This window comes from Olea europaea, unplaced genomic scaffold (assembly GCF_002742605.1).
Source record: "Olea europaea var. sylvestris unplaced genomic scaffold, O_europaea_v1 scaffold2065, whole genome shotgun sequence".
Classification (NCBI taxonomy): domain Eukaryota; kingdom Viridiplantae; phylum Streptophyta; class Magnoliopsida; order Lamiales; family Oleaceae; genus Olea; species Olea europaea.
In genome coordinates this window covers 71,579-93,112 of record NW_019238566.1, presented here as the reverse complement: position 1 = coordinate 93,112, position 21,534 = coordinate 71,579, and the positions used below count along the sequence as shown (strand labels likewise).

General features: G+C 34.4%; 1 protein-coding gene across 1 annotated transcript; it reads right to left on the bottom strand.

The window, feature by feature from the left end:
- Positions 1-253: 253 nt before the first annotated feature.
- LOC111379932 lies at positions 254-4,285 on the bottom strand. The gene is made up of 3 exons (XM_023003378.1): positions 4,098-4,285; positions 488-1,005; positions 254-406 (listed from the first exon to the last, which is right to left on the bottom strand). Exons 2-3 carry the CDS (start codon positions 995-997, stop codon positions 254-256), a joined length of 663 nt encoding a protein of 220 aa, XP_022859146.1. The 5' UTR covers positions 998-1,005; positions 4,098-4,285.
- Between the last annotated feature and the right edge of the window lie 17,249 nt (positions 4,286-21,534).

Here is a 21,534-nt window from a genome sequence, read left to right as displayed (position 1 = left end):
TAATTGAGTAAAAATAATAAGTTTGGGGGGTTGTGTATCTCTCGAGCGAGTAAGGATACACTTGCCATTAATCTTTTTGCATTAATACATCTTCATCAAATCGAACACTTAGTCCAATCCTGAGCCATAGCAGGGTATTAAGCCATGTTTGTTCAGAATTTAGTCACTATCTTGTTTGAGGACAAACAATAGTTCAAGTTTGGGGGGTTTGATAAGTGCGTTTTTACACACTTATTTGGTCCACAAAACATGACTAATTGGCAAGCACGTAAGTAAATTTCATATCAAATGTGCAAACTACTGAAACATTTTGGGAGATCACTTGCTTTCTATTGCGATATTTACCTTGCTCCTCTAAAGGCACATACGCAGCAATATGTGTACCATCGATTGCTCCTACGGCATCCTTTAAAAAAGAATACTTTTCAAAATAAATGTGTATATTGAAGTTTTAAGAAATATGACGAAATAACTACAAACCACTAACCTGGAAAAAAGAGTACCAATGCTGCACATTTTCTTTTTCGTATGGTGAGTTATGAGGAGTGGCATTAGTCACAACATCTCTATACAGTCCAAGACAAGCGTGTAAGACTCTGTGAAAGCAAAAGCTCACTGTTTGACCAGAGCGAAAAAAAGTAAAACGTCCAGCACGATTACGTTGGTCATGCCCGACTGTATTCAAAAAAATTGCGACTTGTTTCTCAATTCGAACGTATTTCCTGTCAACCAATCCATAAGTTCGCAAACGAGCACATAATCTTTGAAATGAACCTATTTTCATCCTAAGGAGATCACGACATATTGTATCACTCGTGCCAAACATTCGTGTAAGTGTTATTTCTCTTTCAGAATTCCAATTTGTATGAGGAGCTCTTGGAAGATGTCGTGCACGACACCTAAGTTCATTATATATCACAATCGCTTGCATGATCATCGTCCAAAATAAACTTAACTGTTGTCGTCGGCATCGACGTTGATTCGTTGTTGTAGCCATGCTATAAACTACCATGGTAAATAAAAATTCAATGTAAGATTAAAACAATGTTTGAATTTGTATATTTAAATGTCCAAAATCACACACATATATATCTAGTTAATTGCTCCAATGAGATACTACGACTTTTTTAGATAAAAGTAAGAAAATGTCACTTTTCACATTCTCATTTTTATAAACATCTTGAATGTATCAATTGAATCTAACATGAGAAAAAAAAGAATTTATTTAAATTCTTCAGTAAATACATGAAGTAAAAGAAAGGATAAGTAAGCATTGAATCTCTCATTTACATATGGAGTTTCCAATACAACATAAATATACGCAATCAGGAGCATGAGTATTCATGGATTTATATAAGCAAAGGTGAGAAGATCAGGTCTTACGAAGAAATGGTAAATAAGATCCATCTTACATCTTGACATTAATTTTATGCAATACCGCTATCACTAGTTAGATAAGACGCTTCCATGGCAATACCACATAGGCCTTCCTTCGCATCAATACCCCTCTGCATCCTAATGTATCCACTCTCGCGCCCAGCTAGTTGTTAGATATTTTTCATCATTTTGCATGTGTTTTAAATTTTGTTTTGCGAATGATTTGCCGCCCGGATTAATGTTTGCCGTTGCGCAACGGGGTTCGACCTTTTATTTTCAAAGGTTTTTGAATAGGTGCATCTGTTCATTTTTAACAGTCACTTTCAAGGGATACACCTATTCAAACAGTTGCCTCAGTGTCCATAAATTCTGGGCGAATTCTCATTTGCAAATACATCAAATCAGTCATTAACGTATTTAGATTTCCTTACATTATTATCAACACTAGTTCCCCACGAATTCTTAACTAACCAATACTTAGTATTGTCACTAGTTGTTCCATAACCGACTGCTGTAACACCATGGTCTAAATCAGTCCCGCATTCTCCAGTGAAAACTCCACTCGAGTAGAATTGGAAGGCGGATCCACTGGCATCAATGGCAACAGATACTAAATGACAAGTTGCTACATGACACAACTCGAGAAGAAAAAAGAAAGGAAAATGTAAGCACATTGCATAGGATTCTGATAATTAGATCACTAAAAGTGTGAAATTAATGTTTTATAATGACATCTTGATTAATTAATCGAATTATTTTGGGATGTTTTAGTTATAATGACAGGTTTGGAATATTTTTCTCATTTTTCCCACATAAAATAGTCAAAATATTTAAATATTGCATTACTGACCATTTGGTTAATTCCACTCACACATTCCAAGTTGCGCTACAAGAGCTACAAGAAGAAGAGCTGGAAAGAAGAATTTCTTCATGATTTTGAAGTCTTTAAACTCTAGTGAGTTGAATGCAAGTATTTTGGAGGTGAATATAAGAATAAGAGTGATACATATAATAGGTCTCTCTCTGTGTGTGTTGGATTGTTAAGGTCTAAGTGGGGGTATTAATTGTGTGAAAACAAGGTAGGTGAGGAGGAGCCAAAAGTTTCTGGTGAGAAAATTCAACAACTGTGTAGTACAATAGTGACAATAGCGAGAAAATCCTAGTATACACAATCCAATACCAAGTCGTTTGAGCGCAACTTGAATACAAATTTGACATTAATCAAAAGTACTCAACATCAAAAGTTGATCTACGTCTAGTCAATTTGTACAGAGTTATGCAGTGTTTCTAAAAGCAACATGGTTGTTGAATTCATGACAGCATGATGGGCAATCTGAGTTCATAGCTCTGATGCAAGCTTCTCTAATATCAATATCAGTCCAATAATTACTAATCTTTTTTACCCTGATTGTAGTTAAGAAGAGGCGTCATAATGGTTTTTGGTCTAACTACCATTTTGATTGATCCACATAACTCTTTTACAACCTCTTAAGTAAATTTTCCAACATTAACCCAATATACAAGCAACTAAGACACGTGCTTCTAATTACATTACTATTGAACAGATCAATTTTAATCCAACCCCGTAACTCACTTTCATTCAAATCTTAGCAATTAGCTGCTCAACTCCTGCTAGAGACCATGTAAAACAGGCAGATTCAATTGGTAAGCAAAGAATAGATGGAGAGTTTTTGGTTTCAAATTCATTAATTCAATAATATTCCATTTTTGGTTTCAAGTTTCCAAAAAATACATAAAAGTACCTTTCTTCTCGATTGCTCTTGAATTTTTAATTAAAAAATTATATATACACACACACACACACACACACACACAAATGATGCTCATAAGCTTTATTCTAACAAGAAACCTAAAAAATTAAAAGTTCAGTACCCTAATAAAACCCAAAAATCATTTAGGAAAAGCCCAATTTGTAAAATGCATTTATAACCCAATAAATAATAAAATTGAATTACAAACCGGGATAAAATGCATCATCATCTACAACTGGCATAACAATGTTTTATTTTTTTAAAAATAAATTAAAGTTATGTAACTTTTACCTGCCAAAGGAGAAAGTCTTTTGGGTCTGAGAATATGTTCCGGCATCGGAAACTTAAAAATGATGGGTCAGTTTTCTGAGTCGAAAATTAAAAATAAAAGGAATTGAAGGCTTAAATGGATTCAAAAGATTTGTATGCTGATTGTTTTGGAGTGAAGCAATTGCAGAGCGGATTCGAACTTGCTAAGAAAACTCTTCATTTCGTATAATAGTTAAAGATAAGGAAATCTCAAATTGAAGAGCTGTTTCCCGTAATGCTGCTGTTCAAGAGGAATTATTCAATAAAAAAAATCGGAAGACAAAGAAAACGTGTTGCTTTTTAGAGGGGTCCGTTCGAAATGTGTTGCCAGAACACTCCACCTTGCAGAACCCAAGTTCTCTCTCCCTATAATCCTCATAAAAGGCAACCAATTTCCACACATTCATCCGAATTGCACTGCCTAAACATCTTTAGAGTATCACTGGAATAATGTGCGTTTGATAAATAATGACTCATACATCACAGAAACAGAATTGGGGGTGATTACAGATGAGAAAAATTCTGGAATTCATGTTCCAATACGCATCCAATCACGTGGAATCTCAAAATCGAAAAAAAAAACAGAGAATCGACAAAACTGAATCATCAAGAATATGGTGGTTTGATTGTTAAACTTACCTCAATCTATGCAGTCACCGCCTCGTTGCCAACCTTTCGCACTGATTTCCCTAGAGGTAGATCGTCGATTTCTTCTTCCTAGTTCGATTGAATCGATAAGAGAGTGAGACGCCTTCCTGGTTCCTTTCAATCGATGAGAGCAGGTTGAATGGATGAGAGAGAGGGTACGTGGGTAGAGATGAGAGAGATGAGAGAGAGAGATATTTACGTGGGTTGGTTACTAGAATTTTTGAAAGGGTTAAATTCCATGGAAAATGTGTGCAATCAAACGCACCCTTAGAGAAAAGTGAGAAAAATAAAAGAGAGACAATAGCATGAAGAAAAGCCCTTGGACATTTGGTTGAAGAAACTATACCTTTGAGGCGAGACAAGTAACCTAGTTTAATCTTGAGCGTCGAAGCAATCAAATTTAGGAGAGCCTTCACTTGTTGAATTGTAAACTTGTGATAGTGAGATTAATCCAAACTACGAGAGGGTGAGGACTACAGCTATGTAAACCCCTAATTTTAAAAAAACATAACCCCGGATAATTGAGTGAAAAAAATAAGTTTGGGGGGTTATGTATCTCTCGAGCGAGTAAGGATACATTTGACCACTTGGGGTCGGGACTCAAACCCATCATGAATCTAATATGTTGGCATGAACTCACACACACACGTCAAGTGCGCATTTAACAAGCGAAGGTTGATGCCATTAATCTTTTTGCACTAATACATCTTCATCAAATCGAAAACTTAGTCCAATCCTGAGCCGTAGCAGGGTATTAAGCCATGTTTGTTCAGAATTTAGTCACTATCTTGTTTGAGGACAAATAATAGTTCAAGTTTGGGGAGTTTGATAAGTGTGATTTTGCACACTTATTTAGGTCACAAACATAACTTAATTATGAATAAAATGATCGAATTGTGACTTAAATTCATTATATTTGTGAATTGTAGGTAACACCGATGGACATGGTGAAATACACGAGAAAAGACGCGAAAAAAGACTAAAATGACACAAAGTGAAAGTTCAAGGACCAAGATGCAATTACTCAAAAGTTGACCCGATGAACAAATCAAGAAATTGAGTGTGCCAAATACGAATTGATGACATTTTGGGATGATGGAATGTGAAGAATGAAGAAAAGATGTAAAAAAGTGGAAGATTAAAGTGAAGGGACCAAATTGCAGGAATTGAAAGATGGTTTCTACCATGCGGTCGCATGGTAGAAAAACCGTACAGCTGCACGAAGTGATGCAGGGTTTAAAGATGAAAAAAAGATGATAACCATGCGGCCGCACGGATTAAAACCATGCGGTCGCATGGTACAAACTCGGCACAAAAATTTTCTTTCCTTGTACGATTGAAACACCTATGCTAACCTAATTTTCCACGGCATATAAATACCAAAAACATTCCAGAGACATCCAGAACGTAATTGGAGGTCAAAAAACAGTTCTTGAAGAGGATTTGAGCGCAAGAACAAAGATTGACACGAAGAACTTCAAGATTTATCCAACCCGGTGATGTCTTATATACAAATTTTGATGTATTTTGTTATTTTGAGCATGCTAGGCTAGATTTATTTATGCTAGGAGATCGATGAACCATGTGAATTGAAGTTTAATATTCTAGTTTTGCAATTTGATATAAAACACAATTTCTATTATGTTGAATGATTTATATGCAATTAAATGTTTCCACAATTAAGAGCTCATAATTGTGTGAATTTAAGTGATTTATTCTTGCACTCGAGAGAATTGGAATAGATTTGACATAGTATAAATCATCATAGGGTTCGATAGTGGATAGAAATATACCGCTATGCTCTATGTGAATCTTCAATTGTTCATAAAATTTCATGCATTAGGTTTGATACATCTCGAGAGAGAGTATTGAATAGACTTAGGAACATTGATTCGTCAAAATCGAAATGTGTTATCATATTGTGAAACTAGGGTTTAAATTGATAATTGCATGGGAATTCGTGATCCTAGCGTATTTCATTCCCAATAATTATAACAAGTGCGTTCTCAACTTTTAGATTTCATTCTCGAGTTTAATTTAGTGTTTTGCATATTAATTTCAATTTAATCATAAGTCAAAAATTGCATAATTGAAGTTCAATTAGGTCTACATCCATTTTGGTAAGTTAGTTTCGGTTAAGGCTAAGGTAGATAAGATTTGAACTAATCAATCTCTGTGGGACGATATTCGAACTCATTGAATCCACTTTATTACTTGTTAACGAACCGTACACTTGCGGTGGTTTAAAATCGAAAGAAATAATTTCGCGAACATTAGCCATGACAGGAGGTAACGTACCGAACTGAATAGTAAGGAGCTGATCTAGATCTTTTCCATCTTTTCTGTCTCGCTAAAACTTCGATCTCCCAAACGAAGTTTCTGGCAATTTTTCCATTGATTCACCTGTACCAGTCTCTTCACTGTCTTTGAGAACATTTTGATTGGCTACCTCGAGCAGTTTAGGCACTTTAGGACGTGACATTCCCTGTTGTTGCCTCATCATTCATCCATAGTTCCGTTGAAAATGCGTTTGTTGGGTTTTAGTCATCGCGTTGAAGGGTATCACCTTTCCTGCGCTATACTAGAACGAATGCCACACATTTGGTTGGCAAGGTTTTAGCCTTTATGTTTTCCCATTATTTACTGGCCTGAACTACCTCTCAAAAGGCAATCCCCTATAGAATGATGTACCTCACCCTCTACCAGGTTGAGCGTTTGGAAAAAAACTAGGGCGATGGTGATGCTGCCATATCCCTGGTTTCTCTGTATTTGCACTTACTTCTCTTTTGCATCTTGCACACAAGACGTCTTCATCCTTTTTGGGCTCCTTCCCTTTGATACAAGATACTGGGATGTGGCCCAGGGTCCTCTTCCCCGTCCTCTTCCCCGTCATCTATAACCAACTTGAATTTTGGCAACTTATTTTTGAAACCAGTCGTCACCATGTTCGCCCCAAGTGGCTGTGGAAAAGGGTTTTCATCCACTGCCATTTTCTTCTTATCTTCGAACGTAATTCGTCCTGATTCAATAGCATCCTGTAACACATGGCGAAAAACCAAACAGTTGTAAGTCAAATGTGACCATGCATTATGCCACTTACAATATTTTTTATCCTTAACTTGTTCAGGGCTTGGCAATTTATGTTTATTGCTCAGCTTTATCTGTTTATCCTTATATAGTTTATCAAATATAAGGTCAGCTTTAGTTATATCGAACGAGAACGTTCTAGCCTTTTTGTTTTCATCTTTTATAGGCTCATCCTTGCCCGACGGTTTAGGCTTAGCCATTATAGGACAAGTATACGTATCTCCTTTAATCAATTTGGCCAAATACATTTCGGCTTGATAGTAATATTCGTCATTAATGGCATGAACATCAAAATTTGGGTCTCTATAATAAGTCCCCTTGCTAGAATTTTTCATTTGCTCTTCTTTTCTTATTAATCGTTCATACCTAATCACGTTTGCGCTCAATTAAAAAAGATCAGAAAATTCCTTGTCTTGGAATTTCTTTTTCAAATCAAAGTTTAGATAGTTTTGAGTGATTTTGACAAACTCTTTTTCGGGCAGAGGTACAAAACATTTACTTCTTGCTGTCTTGAACCTTTAAAGGAAACCTTCTGCCCATTCGTTTGGCATTTGACGCAGACTCGCCAAATCGGTCAAAGTAACTTCAGACTCGATCTTATAAAACTGAGCATGGAACAATTGCTTCAATTGTTGCCATGTTTGAACAGAGTTCGCTGGCAAATTGATGGACCAGGAGAAAGCTATTCCTGTTAATGAACTAGGGTACAACCTCATTTTATGGTAGCTTGTTGCTTCACCACTTTGCAGTGTGAATCGCCCTATGTGTTCTAGAGTAGACACCTCTCCTAAACCGGTAAATAGTGAAAATTCTGGTACTTTATACCATCTAGGCCATGGATATGCTTGGTCTACTCAATCAGAATATGGCTTTGTGTAAGTCGGCCTAATGACATGACGTACTCCAAAAGCCATCTGATCCTGTATTATTTCCATAATTTGATTCATCAACATGGGGTTGGGGTCATATAAAATTCCTACAGGTTGGTTGATCGGTTGATTTGCTTGAGGCCTGATGTTTGGTCCCTGATTGGCAACAAAGTTGTCTTGATTTGGGCCATTGTTACCATTAGCCTGAATATTTATTCCATCATTAACACGTGGAGCATTCTGTCCATTATTTAATACATTGTCTCTTACATTTAGATTACCCCCCAAGTTAGCTATACCATTACTGCTATTCTGATTTGACATTACACCATCCCCTGGTTTGAAGTAGAGGGACGAAAAGGTGATTCTATCCCTTGATTTGGACTTAGGACTGGGGGATTATGTCCCACAATTGTCCTAGCTTGAAAATGATTTGCAAGAGGCACAACTGGCTAACAAATTTGGCCTACTAACTTATTCATTATTTCATTCAGAGTGTTCAGTTGTTTGGCCATGTTGTCATAATGTGCATTCCCATTCTGGGTAAATCTTTTCATATTATGAATATTTCGCAGATTTACCTGTTCAACGACATCCCGTGTGAGTTCTCCAAGTAATGTACGCATGGTTCGAGGACTCAACTCTGTCATTGGTTCGTAATGACTATGACTGCTCTGACTCTGTCCCTCTGTTCGTGGAGAGCTATGCTGCTCCTCATATCGCTCGATTACAGACTGGACTCCTCTCTGACTTGCTGCTTCCTTATCAGATTTGTGAGGCATATTGTTTCACCTTTTGTATTTTCAACACCAAACACCAAGGTCCCACTGGGCGTGCCAAATTGTTTCGCGCGGGTAATCGCTAATAATTAAAAAGGGATCAGACGATTGTATAAGGAACAAATCTCTTGAGACAAAGTCCCAAAAAGGGGTGTTTTATTGGTGATGATTTACAATTGAAACTAAATAGAATGCCTCCAAGGGGCGCAAGCACACGAGTACTGAAAGAAATGTTTAAGTTTTAAACTAAGAAATTGAAATTACATATTCTTTATTTGAGAGTGTTTGATTAGGGGTCCTTCTTCTCTATGTCTTCTCTTCCTTTTATATTCCCTTGATGATTTCTTTGTGACAAACCGCTTGGAAACTACTTGACTGCCTTATAACTACCCACTTTCTTTATGGTGGCTAACTTGTCGTGGAACTATCGTCTTTAACTGCTGCTGCCACTACTCTTTGTCGTTTAGCCGCCTTCAATTGGGCTCCTTGAATCGTGAAATGTGATAACTGCTTCAATAACTGCATTTCTAGATAACCATAACATTTTATGTTTGCTAAAAATCTTGGGTGATTTGAAGGTATGGGCGAGAATAGGATCATCTCTATGGGCGACTGTAAGGCATTCCATTCGCTCAAACCTTGGGTGTCTTGCTAGCTTGGGCGATGATTTTACTGTGTTCGTGGGCTTCCACTGCATTCATTAATAACCCTGTCTGGGCCTTTATCCTGAATTGCCCAATTGGGCTTTATTCTTTGGGCTATTTAATTTGAAAATTTCTCAATTGGGCTTCATTTTTTGGGCTATTCGATTTGGGCTGCACTTTTAGTGTGTCAACAACCTCCAAACCACTTATCGAAAGGATGAGGCACGATGGTCTAGTAATCCCAACAACTATAATCAAAGCATGACCATAATTGTGATCCCTGCTGAAGATTTGTTGTTCAAAATCAATAATTAACGTGTATGAAACGAAAAATGGGGAGTTAGGCTAAAATTGGGCCCCAAGATGCTACTATACGATCGCATGGTTATATTGGCCATGCGTTCACATGGCCATATACCGAGGCCAAAGGGCCTCGGTTGGCTTGAACCATGCAACTGCATAGATTTGTACCATGTGATCGTATGGTACAATCTTTTTGGCCATTAAAGGCCGTTTTCTTCCATTGTAAATTTAAATTTGGTAACTTTGGCTTATAGTTTGGTACCATTTCATGAATGTGGTGTATGCCTATATATATTTGATCCATGTTGAAGGCAAACACATCATTAAAACATCAAGGTTCCATATTGTTTCCAAAATCAAAGATCAAAGTCTTTTAAAAAGTCATATTCAATATTCATCCCCTGTTTTCTTCAAGTTTTCTAGGATTTACACTCGTGCTTTAATGCTTAAATTCTTGTAAGGTTTGTTATAATCCTGCAAACCATTTGCCAACAACCTTCGAAGTATCTCAAATTCATAGAAGAAGAGGCAAATATCATTTGAGGATAATGATATCGTGTTCAAGTCATTCGTTGATACAAGTTCATGATTGTTTTGTTATTCGCGTTGCCAGTTTGGGTTTCGTGATTTCTACTTTAACCAGGTGAAATTTCTACAACAATCTCAAACACTACTTTGCGATGGAAAGAGATGTAACGATGGCGACAATCAAACTCATGAATCAAGACTTGGTGTAGTTAGATCGGTTCGATGGAACAAATTATACTCAATGGAAAGACAAATTGAAGTATCTTCTAACTACACTAAAGATCATCTACATCCTAGATCTGGAATTGGCGCCACTACTGAAACCAACAAATGGAGAAATTGAAGCGACGAAGAATGAAAGACAAAGCGCCAAGAAGAAAAGTTGAGATGCCGCAGTCACATTCTCAATGCATTATCGAATCGTTTGTATGACTTATATACAAATAAAACTTCGACAAAGGAAATTTGGGATGAACTCGAAAATAAGTACAAAGCAGAAGAAAAAGATTAGGTCATATAGGTAAAAGTACCATGAAACGCATGAGAAATTGTGACTTAATTCCATATGATGGGAATGATGCTATTAAATACAAAACATGTGTGGAAGCAAAAGTGGTTAAAAACCTTATCAAAGCGTTAAGAGGACTTCTAGCATATTATAATTAATTCATTCCGATATATGTGAATTGAATGGCATGCTAAGAAGAGGTGAAAATAGATATTTCATAACATTTATTGATGATTGCTCTAGATATACCTATGTTTATTTGATGAAACATAAACATGAGGCATTTGATTTGTTTAAGACTTATCAGAATGAAGTTGAAAATCACTTAAACAAGAAAATAAAGACCTTAAGAAGTGATAGAGATGGAGAATACTTTTTTAGTGAATTTAATCTATATTGTGAACAACATGACATAATTCACCAATGTTCTGCACCTAGGACACCTGAACAAAACGATTTGGCTAAAGAAAGAATAGAACCTTAGTAGAAATGATTAATGACATGCTTATATATGTACGTTGCCATTTAATTTATGGGGTGAAACTTCATTAAGTGCAAGTAGGATACTTAATAGGATTCCTTCTAAACATACAAAGGTTCCTCCTTATAAATTGTGGAAAGGAAGAAAATCGAACATTGTATACTTCAAAGTGTGGGGGTGTCTTGCTTATTGCAAGAACACAAATCCTAATAGGATCAAATTGGGTCCAAGAGGCATTAAATGTACTTTTGTTAGATATTCGAATAATAACAAATCTTATAAATTGCTAAACTTGGAGACCAATGTGATTATCGAATCAAGTGATGTAGAGTTCTTTGAAGATTTGTTATCATTGGATAAAGAATTGAAAGAAAATATTGAAAACATTCCTAGCTGAAGTGGAACACGTGATGAAATGTCTTCTAAAGATGTTGATGAGTCTAGTGAACCACGAAGAAGCAAGAGAACTCGAGTTGAGAAGTCTTAGGGATCGGATGAAATTGATTATCAACTTATTTCCTTTTATTTAGTAGAAGAAAATGAGTTGAATGTTGTAAGAATAATTCCTTTTGTTCTACAAGTGGAAACTGACCCTAAAACCTATAAAGAAGCTATGACTTCTCGTGCTAGCATTTTTTGGTAAGATGCAATTAAAGATGAAATGAATTCGATAATGTCTAATAAAACTTGAGAATTTGTCGATCTACCATCGGGATCCAAACCTATTGGATGTAAATGGGTATTTAGGAGGAAATATAATATTGATAGCTCTCAAAATACTTTCAAGTCTAGATTAGTAGCTAAAAGATATCGACAAAAGGAAGGAATTGACTATTTTGACACTTATGCACCGATAGTCAGAATAACATCGATTAGGATATTATTTGCATTGGCTTCAATATATGACTTGCATGTTCATCAAATAGATATTAAGACGGCATTCTTAAATGGGGATCTCGATGAGGAGGTCTATATGGAGCAACTCGAAGGGTTCATTCTACCTGAAAATGAACATAAGATTTGCAAGTTAGTAAAATCTTTATATGGTTTGAAGCAGGCACCTAAAAAATGGCATGAGAAGTTTGACTTAGCTATAACATCATTTGAATTTAAACATAATAGCGTAGATAGATGTTTATATTCTAAAATATATGATGATTATGTGACATCTATATGTTTATATGTTGATATGTTGACTGCATGTTGATTATGAGTAATCACATGGGCGGTATAGAAGAAACAAACAGGTTTCTATCTTCCACATTCAAAATGAAAGATCTTGGTCAAGTGGATACCATTTTAGGTATCAAAGTTACAAAGACTAGCGAGGGTTATCAACTAAGTCAATCATATTATATTGAGAATGTGATAAACAAGTTCAAACACTTGAACATAAAAGAATATAGTACCCTGATTGATCCAAGTTCAAAACTTGTAAAAAATGATGGAAGTGCGATTGCTCAATTGGAATATGCTAGTGATATAGGAAGTCTTATGTATGCAATTCAATGCACAAGATCGGACATAGACTATTTCATAAGTAAACTTAGCAGGTTTACTAGCAATCCGAGTAATAATCATTGGAAGGCCATTGGAAGAGTTCTTGGATACTTAAAGAAAACCAAGAACCTGGGCATGCAATATACTAAATTTTCGATGGTATTGGAAGGATTTACCGACGCTAGTTGGATATCTAGAACAAGTGAGAGTAAATCCACTTCAGGTTGGGTGTTCACTCTTGAAGGAGGTGTTATTTCTTGGAAATCAAAGAAACAAACATGCATAACATACTCGACTATAGAATTTGAATTTGTAGCCATATCGGATACGGGAAAGAGGCTGCGTGGCTTGAGGATCTCCTTTATGAGATACCTTTGGGATCAAAGAGCATTTCTTCAATAACTATCATGTGTGATAGTCAAGCCACGTTAGCAAAGGCATACAATGAAGTATACAATGGAAAGTCTAGCTATATGAGTCTAAGACATGACTACATAAGGAAATTAATAAGATGGGGTTGAAACTCCTTAACTAAAAAGGTCCACCAATGATGGCAACCCCATCTGTCATTACTCAAAAGGTAATTCATGGGTTCAAAGGGTACTAACAAGTCATTCGATATGTGGATGGTGGCAGCATTATTTAAATCTGCGATAACCCTATCTTAATGAAAATAATACTGGTCGTTACTGATATGAGGGTTGAGCTTAAAACTATTAATGAAATTCAGTGCTAAAACATAAATACCTCTAAAAGTAACAAAGGTACTGAAAGAATTTCACCTAAACAATTTTCAAAGTAGTGTCGCCTTAATAGAGAATTTGAGTTTCTCTCTTAAAAGATTGTTGAAAATGATAAGCGCAAGGTCATAATAGCGCTAAGCGAGTTATGAGAAACTTGAGAACACGTGGTACTTGTGTATGTGTTCTTACCGGTATTGTTATATGAAACAATTGGTTCAAAGCTTTACTCTACCTTTAATTCCAACTATACTTTGTTTGAATTATACTATTGTTAGATTCAAATCGAAAGATATCTAGTTCTTATGTGAAAGCATCATATACTATGAATATGAGACTTGTTAATTTTGAACAAGTGGGGGACTGTTGAAGATTTGTTGTTCAAAATCAATAATTGACGTGTATGGAACGAAAAATGGGGAGTCAGAATAAAATTAGGCCCAACATGCTACCATGCGACTGCATGGTTATATTGGCCATGCGGTTGCATGGCCACATACTGAGGCCAAAGGGTATCAGTTGGCTTGACCCATGCGACCGCATGGATTTGTACCATGCGGTCGCATTGTACAATCTTTTTGATCGTTGGAGACCGTTTTTCCCGTTGTAAATTTAAATTTGATAACTTTTGGCTTATAGTTTGGTACCATTTCGTGAATGTGGTGTATGTCTATATATATTGGATCAATGTTGAAGACAAACACATCATCAAAACATCAAGGTTCTATATTACTTCCAAAATCAAAGATCAAAATCTTTTAAAAAGTCATATTCAATATTCATCCCTTGTGTTCTTCAAGTTTTTAAGGATGTACACTTGTGTTTTGGTGCTTAAATCTTTATAAGGCTTGTTATAATCCTGCAAACCATTTGCCAACAACTTTCGAAACATCTCAAATTTATAGGAAAAGGGCAAATATCCTTTGAAAACAACGATATCGTGTTCAAGCCATTCGTTGATACAACTTCATAATTGTTTTGTTATTCGCGTTACCAGTTCGTGTTTCATGATTTCTGCTTTAACCCAGTGAAATTTCTACAACAATCCCATTCCTGTATTAATTGGCAACTTCAAGTGATGCCACTACGTGGTGGTACCGCTGCATTTGATCCTGGAAAACCACACCAACAACCAACTCCTCTACTATAGATGTTAGCAGAATCCTCAGCGGATTTGCATACCTCAAATCACGCTGTCTTGTGCAAATCTATCAAATGCTTTGCACCTGCAATATGTATGATCCACACTAAAATCATTATCCCAACTCTAAATAGTAAATACAGATTAAACAGAATTTCTTTCCCAACCCATTCATACGATTCGTTAACCATTCTGAAATCCCGGTTAATTCTTGATCAGGTCCTCCTCAGAAATCGGAAAGAACAAGACCTCGTGTATTCGGAACACCATATCCTGAGATGAAGAATTCTGCGTTCACTTCCAATATGGAACATCCCCTCTTTCAAGAGCAAGACTCCATAATTTTTCGGTAGTGTCGCCACCATTGGCCAACTATAATCATAGTAAACTTAGGCCGGAAAATCAGTGGCGTTTGGTACAAATCCTTGATAACTAGACTTGACAAAAAATATATATATATATAAAAATAAAAATAAAAAGATCAAACATGTCATAAAGGATTTCCAGAAAATTGATTGTTTGACAATTTTACTTTGCTGTGAAGTGATTTGGGTAGAGAAGTGGAAATGGTGAGCATTATTAAGAGCTTGTTTGGTACAAATTTTTAGCCAATTAAAATCAAATTTTTTATTGTTATTTCACTATTTTAGTTATCATTTTTGAATTTTTCTCTTATAAGTAGGATCCACTTTATCTCTAACGGTCAAAAATTCAATTATCAAAATTCCTACAAAATAAGCACTAAAAGAAAATAGCATTTCTCTGCCATTTTAGATTTTTTTTTTTCGTTAAATTTGGTTGTAGTAGAATGAAGACCAGTGTACTTTTGGTGGGAAATTCAGTTGGATAATCGTTCAAGATATTTAAGCACTGCTTCGTACTGGGCTTCAGCGTGAGCCCAATCATAGGGACATCTGGCGGCAATGTGGTGTGAAGAAACTGACTAAAATAGCACTAAATTTAGCTCACGTTCATAACATTTTCACTTTTTTAGTATCTTTTACTCTTATATATAATTTTAATATTTTTATTTTTTTGTTGTCGTTGAGATGTGAGGTCACCCAAACATTAGGCGAAGCTTCAGTGGGGCTACTCAAATTTAAATTGTCTTTGTCAAACCAATGAACTTCGTATTTAATTCGACTGAGATCAATTCATCACCCAACGTTATGAAAACTAACTGGTTAGGTTTCACAATCGTCATTGTAAAACCGAATGTCTACTAAAAATATAACGTTGGACATTAACACGCGAACTTAAGCTTGACAAGTATGTAGCATGTTATCCTAATTTCTGACGTATAATGCAAGAATTTGTTACAAATGCTTAGCTGAAGAACAATGAATTTACCAAAAAAACGTGTTCTGACATGACAAATTGCAGTCATCAGCTTGACTAATAAACGCGTGCTTTTGACTTCGCAACAAAAGTTTCTGTTCATCAGCAATTCTTTACCCATGATTGCTGATCTTGACAAGTTTTGACATCCACCCAATTGAAAAAAGACCTCGTCTACCTAGTATTGACGTTCTCCGACAAGTTAGAAGAAAAATATTAATATTATTTATACAAATAGTAATATAAAATTTCTTGATCAAAATTTATTAATTTTATAATTTAATGCATGAGATGGCAATATAATATAGGATTACCGATAACCTGCTCTGTAAACGTCGATTATTCCTTGAAAAGTGTCCATTGAATACGATTTTTAGAACAAGTTAGTATTAGATCATCACAATTAAATTCGATCTTCTGTTTAGATTACTAATTAAGATTGAATAATGCTTAATTGCCATCTTAAAAGATTATTTCCTCATGGCTGCTATAGAGTGTGGACTAATTTGGAGGTCAATAAGACTATTTACGGGGATTGCGCATCTTGCGTTTTATAATTTTAATAATTTAAAAAATGAACAACTTTTCATAATGCTATGCCACATAAGATGTTACATATGATGAATGCTACAGTCGTTGATTATGAAAAGCATTATATGATGTCCTGAATAAATGCTATGATTTAGGTTGAAAATTGCTTAATATAACGATGATTAATTTTAGTGGTTGAATCTATAAGTCTACATTTTGATTGGGTTGAAAAATGTCCAGGCATAAAAATTCAAATCCAATGAACTTTTTGTTATAAACTGAGGAGAAAAAAGAGCAAAAGGGAGAACCCAATAGAATTGGGTGTGTTTTACTAAGAATAAAAGCCATATACTTAGAGAGAGAAGAATTGGGGATACAACGATAATAATTTCTATGACGGTAAGGGTACAATTATCATTCACTAATAAACTAACCATTTATAACGCTCTCCCTTGAATGATACATTGCAAAATATGTCTCATAAAAAAATTGTTTGAAAAAAACCCAATAAAACAAAAAAAAATCAAATGAAGGATAAAAGAATACAATTATTTTAGAGTATTAAAAATAAATCATGCCTCATTAAAATATTGTTAGAAAAATTCAGAAAGATAAAACATAAGCGAAGGAAAAAGAGTAAAGCTACTACTTTAATTTCAATTCTTGTATCAAGCGATCTCTAGTATGTGAATATCTTCAATATTGATATCTTATACATCAATGTCTTCAAATAACAACTTCTTTATATGAAATATTTATCAACCTTTAATAACTGTAGTAACATAATAATTCGAATAATAGCTCTTATTGATCTCTTTTGACAGTCTCATACATATAAGAGTAAAAATTTTGATTGTAAATACCTTGGAGGTTAAGAACATCATTACATAAAGAATATGTCTTATTAAAATCTTATTAGGACAAATCCTAGTACATTATTCTTTTAAATATTTTACAAAAGTTGTCTTATTAAAAACCTTGTCAGAAAAATTTAATGGGACAAAATCTTGGTAAAAAAAAATACGATGCGTATTTATTCCCCCTCACGATAATCTTACTTGAATTATATATTTAAAGCATATTAATTTTTTTAATGTAACGTTAATAGCCATGATAGATGAGTTTGCTATAATCAAATTTATTATATGCATATCAAATTCTGTGCATTGTCAAACTAATAAAATACAGATTTGTAGAATTTATTCAATCTTGTTTCTTAGATCCAGATAATGGCTTCAAACATTCAAATTCTCTCTCTTTTTCTCTTCTTAACATTCTTTTCTAGTATAAACCCAATATTCTCTACAAATCCACCATGAATTCTCTGAGTCCATCTCCACATCCACTCGTTGACATCCTCTCGCCACTGCTGGTTCTATCTCCAGAAAAACCATCACAATCACCATCTCCTGCTCCTTCCCCCTCACTTGCCTTCCCTCCTGCACCTATGCCGTCAGATTCTCCAAGTTCCTGTTCAACACCATCTCCGGCATTAACGAATTCTTCTTCTCCTATAAAGTTTTCGACACAAGCACTGCCTCCCGCACTTGTCATAGCAGGCGACAAGGAAGATCTACACTAGAAATTTTATTTTATTTTATTATTATTTTTTTTTTTGCTTTTTCTAATTTAATTTTTAACTTATTTTAATGTAGTAAATGAAAAGTTACTAGTTTACTCTTTTAAAAATATTAAAAATATAGTCAAAGTCAAATTTTTTAGTCAACTAACAGACATTTGGATAAAAACAATCTACAAGGGCCTCCACCGCAACGTTTCGAAAGGTTTGGGATGACGGTTACTGTAAATTAAGGTTTGGAGAAAGTCTGCTAATACTTTAAAGGTTTGGGGTCTTTGCTACAATTATCTCTTATTTCTATTATTACTTCTTCAAGAACAATATCTCTTATTTTGAAATATTGAAAATTATAATTCACGCTCTTCATGAACAATCAAATACTATTATAATAAAGGGTAATTAGCATAAAATGTGACCTTTCAAGTTTATTATGGAAAACGTTCATACCTTTTCATTTTTTGGCATTTTTCGCCCCTACATTTCACCTTTCTTTGCGTTGAACGTCATTTTTCATCAATTTTTAACATAAATTGAACAATATACCCTCATATTTAAATGAAACAGAAAAAAGAAAAGACAAATAAAAAACAACTTGCAACTATAGGCCCAATTATTTTTAAAAAGTGCAAATAACTCACCAAAATAACTTCACATTTTTCTCGCACCTCATTCCCATCCCATTGTCGCTTGCTGGCCATTTTCAACCACTTTTCGGCCACCAAAACCACTAGATATTGACATCAAAGAAAAGCTCTTAACCTCCTCCATAATTACCACCTAACAACTCCCCATAACACCAACTAATCTTGCCGGAATCAACTCTCAAATTCAGCCACTAGAAAATCTGAAAACTGTTAGAATCTCCTCCTCTGGCTACCACCTAGATCGCGGACCCCCATAGGATGATTGCCCACACCTTGTCAATTATAACTATGGCCTTAATTCACTCAAACGTCACTCTAGCAATTTGAATTTATTCCAGAAGTATCGCCAATCACAAACCAGCTTCGCCAGCCAAAAATAGTGGATTCCAGCTCCGTTTTGTTAACACATGGTCTCAAACCACATGGACTAACCTTGTCTCCGTCTGATTCACCCTGCCTAACCGTGGGTCAATGCCAATTTCTTCCAAAACAAGTTGAGTTCGTAGATGAACTTTGGACCTTATGCGAAAAATTTGGGACCAAGGAATTTGATGAATCTATGGTACTCCAAATGTTCAATTCGACGATTAAAACCTTGATTGATGATGGAAAATCCATGGGTCAACAAACAATTGAGCCAATTTACAACCCAAATGCTAGATTCAACTCGAATTAGGTCCAGTTGCACGATGAGAATTTTTCAGCTCCAATTACTTCTTCTTCTCATGTTTTTGCTCCAATTATGGGGAGTTATTGGGTGGTAATTGTAAAGGAGGTTAAGGGCTTTCATTGATGTCAATATCCAGTAGTTTTGGTGGTCGGAAGGTCGCTGAAAATGGCCAACAAGCGGCAATGGAGTGAGGTGCAAGACGAATGTAAAGTTATTTTGGTGGGTTATTTGCACTTTTTAAAAAGTTTGGCCCACAGTTGCAATTTGTTTTTTTATTTAAATAGGAGGGCATATTGATCATTTTACGTTAAAAATTGGTGAAAATGACGTTAAGCGCAAAGAAATGTGAAAAGTATGAACGAAAATACTAAAAAATGAAAGGTATGAACGTTTTCTACAATAAATTTGAAAGATATAGGCGTTTTGTGCTAATGACCATATAATAAGTTATACAATAATTTACTATTCAGTAGTAAAAATATAATTTATGCTAGATCGTATGAAATTATGTTCTTTGAGATGAGGTAAAATCTAACTAAAATATTAATAAAAATTATAAAATGCTGCTTCAAGATCACATTATAGTTTCTTGTTGCTTTTCAAGAGCAATAAATTAATATTCTTTTGAAACATTGAAAATTTTAATGTCATATTCTTCATGAGCAATAACATATTATTATTTAAAATATAAAATATGTAAAAATTTACTCTTCAAGAGTAAAAACATAATTTATATTAAATTTTACTTAATTATGCTTTTCGAGAGCAAATAAATCTAATTAGATTATCAATAATATCGTGCTACTTTAGAAGTAGTAACAATTTATAATAGACAGATATATGATTACTAAATTTATGAATTGTAATACGCATTAAAAAGAATAAGAACGTAATAATTAATCAAAAGATAAACGAGAAAAAAAAAATACTTGTATGCATTCACAATTAGTGCTTCTTCAAAATTTACAAAATATTCTTCATGAATATTAGCGAAATTGTAAATTGTGTTTCTTCAGGGAAGCATAACTAGAAACAAAATCTATTCAAGAATAAAATATGGAAAAAAAATATTATTCACAAGAGAAGTAATACAATATTGCGAATTTATGTTTCTTCAAAGTAACAAAATAATATAAATATCATATTCCTTTTCAGGAGCTGCAATATTCTTTTATAATATTGATTCATATTGTTTATTTTTCAAGAATAATAATACGATATTATTCTGAAATATTGTACTAAAATATTGAACGAAAAATATTACATTCATGTAAATATTTATTTGTCATAAATTGGTACAATCAAATCGAATAACTATACCTCTTTGTTTTACTGTATAAAGTCAAGATAATACAAGCTTTTTTATTGAGCAGATTAAAAGCGTTTCTTTGTAAACTTGATTGGTTAGAAATTCTTTTCTTTCCATGATTGAAGGAAAAAAATTATACCTCAATTGGCTAAAAATTTGAAAGCAGAAAGAGAAATAAATTTTGCTTAACATAATTGGCTAGACCTTCGTGCTGATAACATATTAAATAGAGAGTAAAAGGGAGAAGCGAATAGAATTTGGTGTGTTTTATTAAAAACCAAAGCCATAGATTTATGGGGAAGAATTAGGAATACAACGATAATAATTTCTAAAATTGTAGGGATATAATTGTCATTCACTAATAGATTTATCATTTACAACACTTTTAACTACATTTCCTTGGATTAAACTGTCGCCGATTATAACTTTTAAGTTTAAAACATTTAGCCCGTATTTAAAATGGGGGATCAAATACATTTCAAGAAAAATATGCAATTGAGATCCTATTGCATGTTAGGTTATACTTCTATTTACATATGAATAAATAATTACTAAAATGAACATTATTTTATTAGTCAAGCTGTCAAAGTAAAAAATAAGTAAGTTATTTATTCTAACTCGATGACACTAATTTTAAAAGACCGTAAATATAATGGAAGGAACATAAATCATTACTTCATTGTGAAGTGATTTGGGTAGAGAAGTGAAAATGGTGAACCTCATCAAAAGAAAAAAGCATTTCTCTGCCATTTTTGATTCCCACCCCCCCCCCCCACC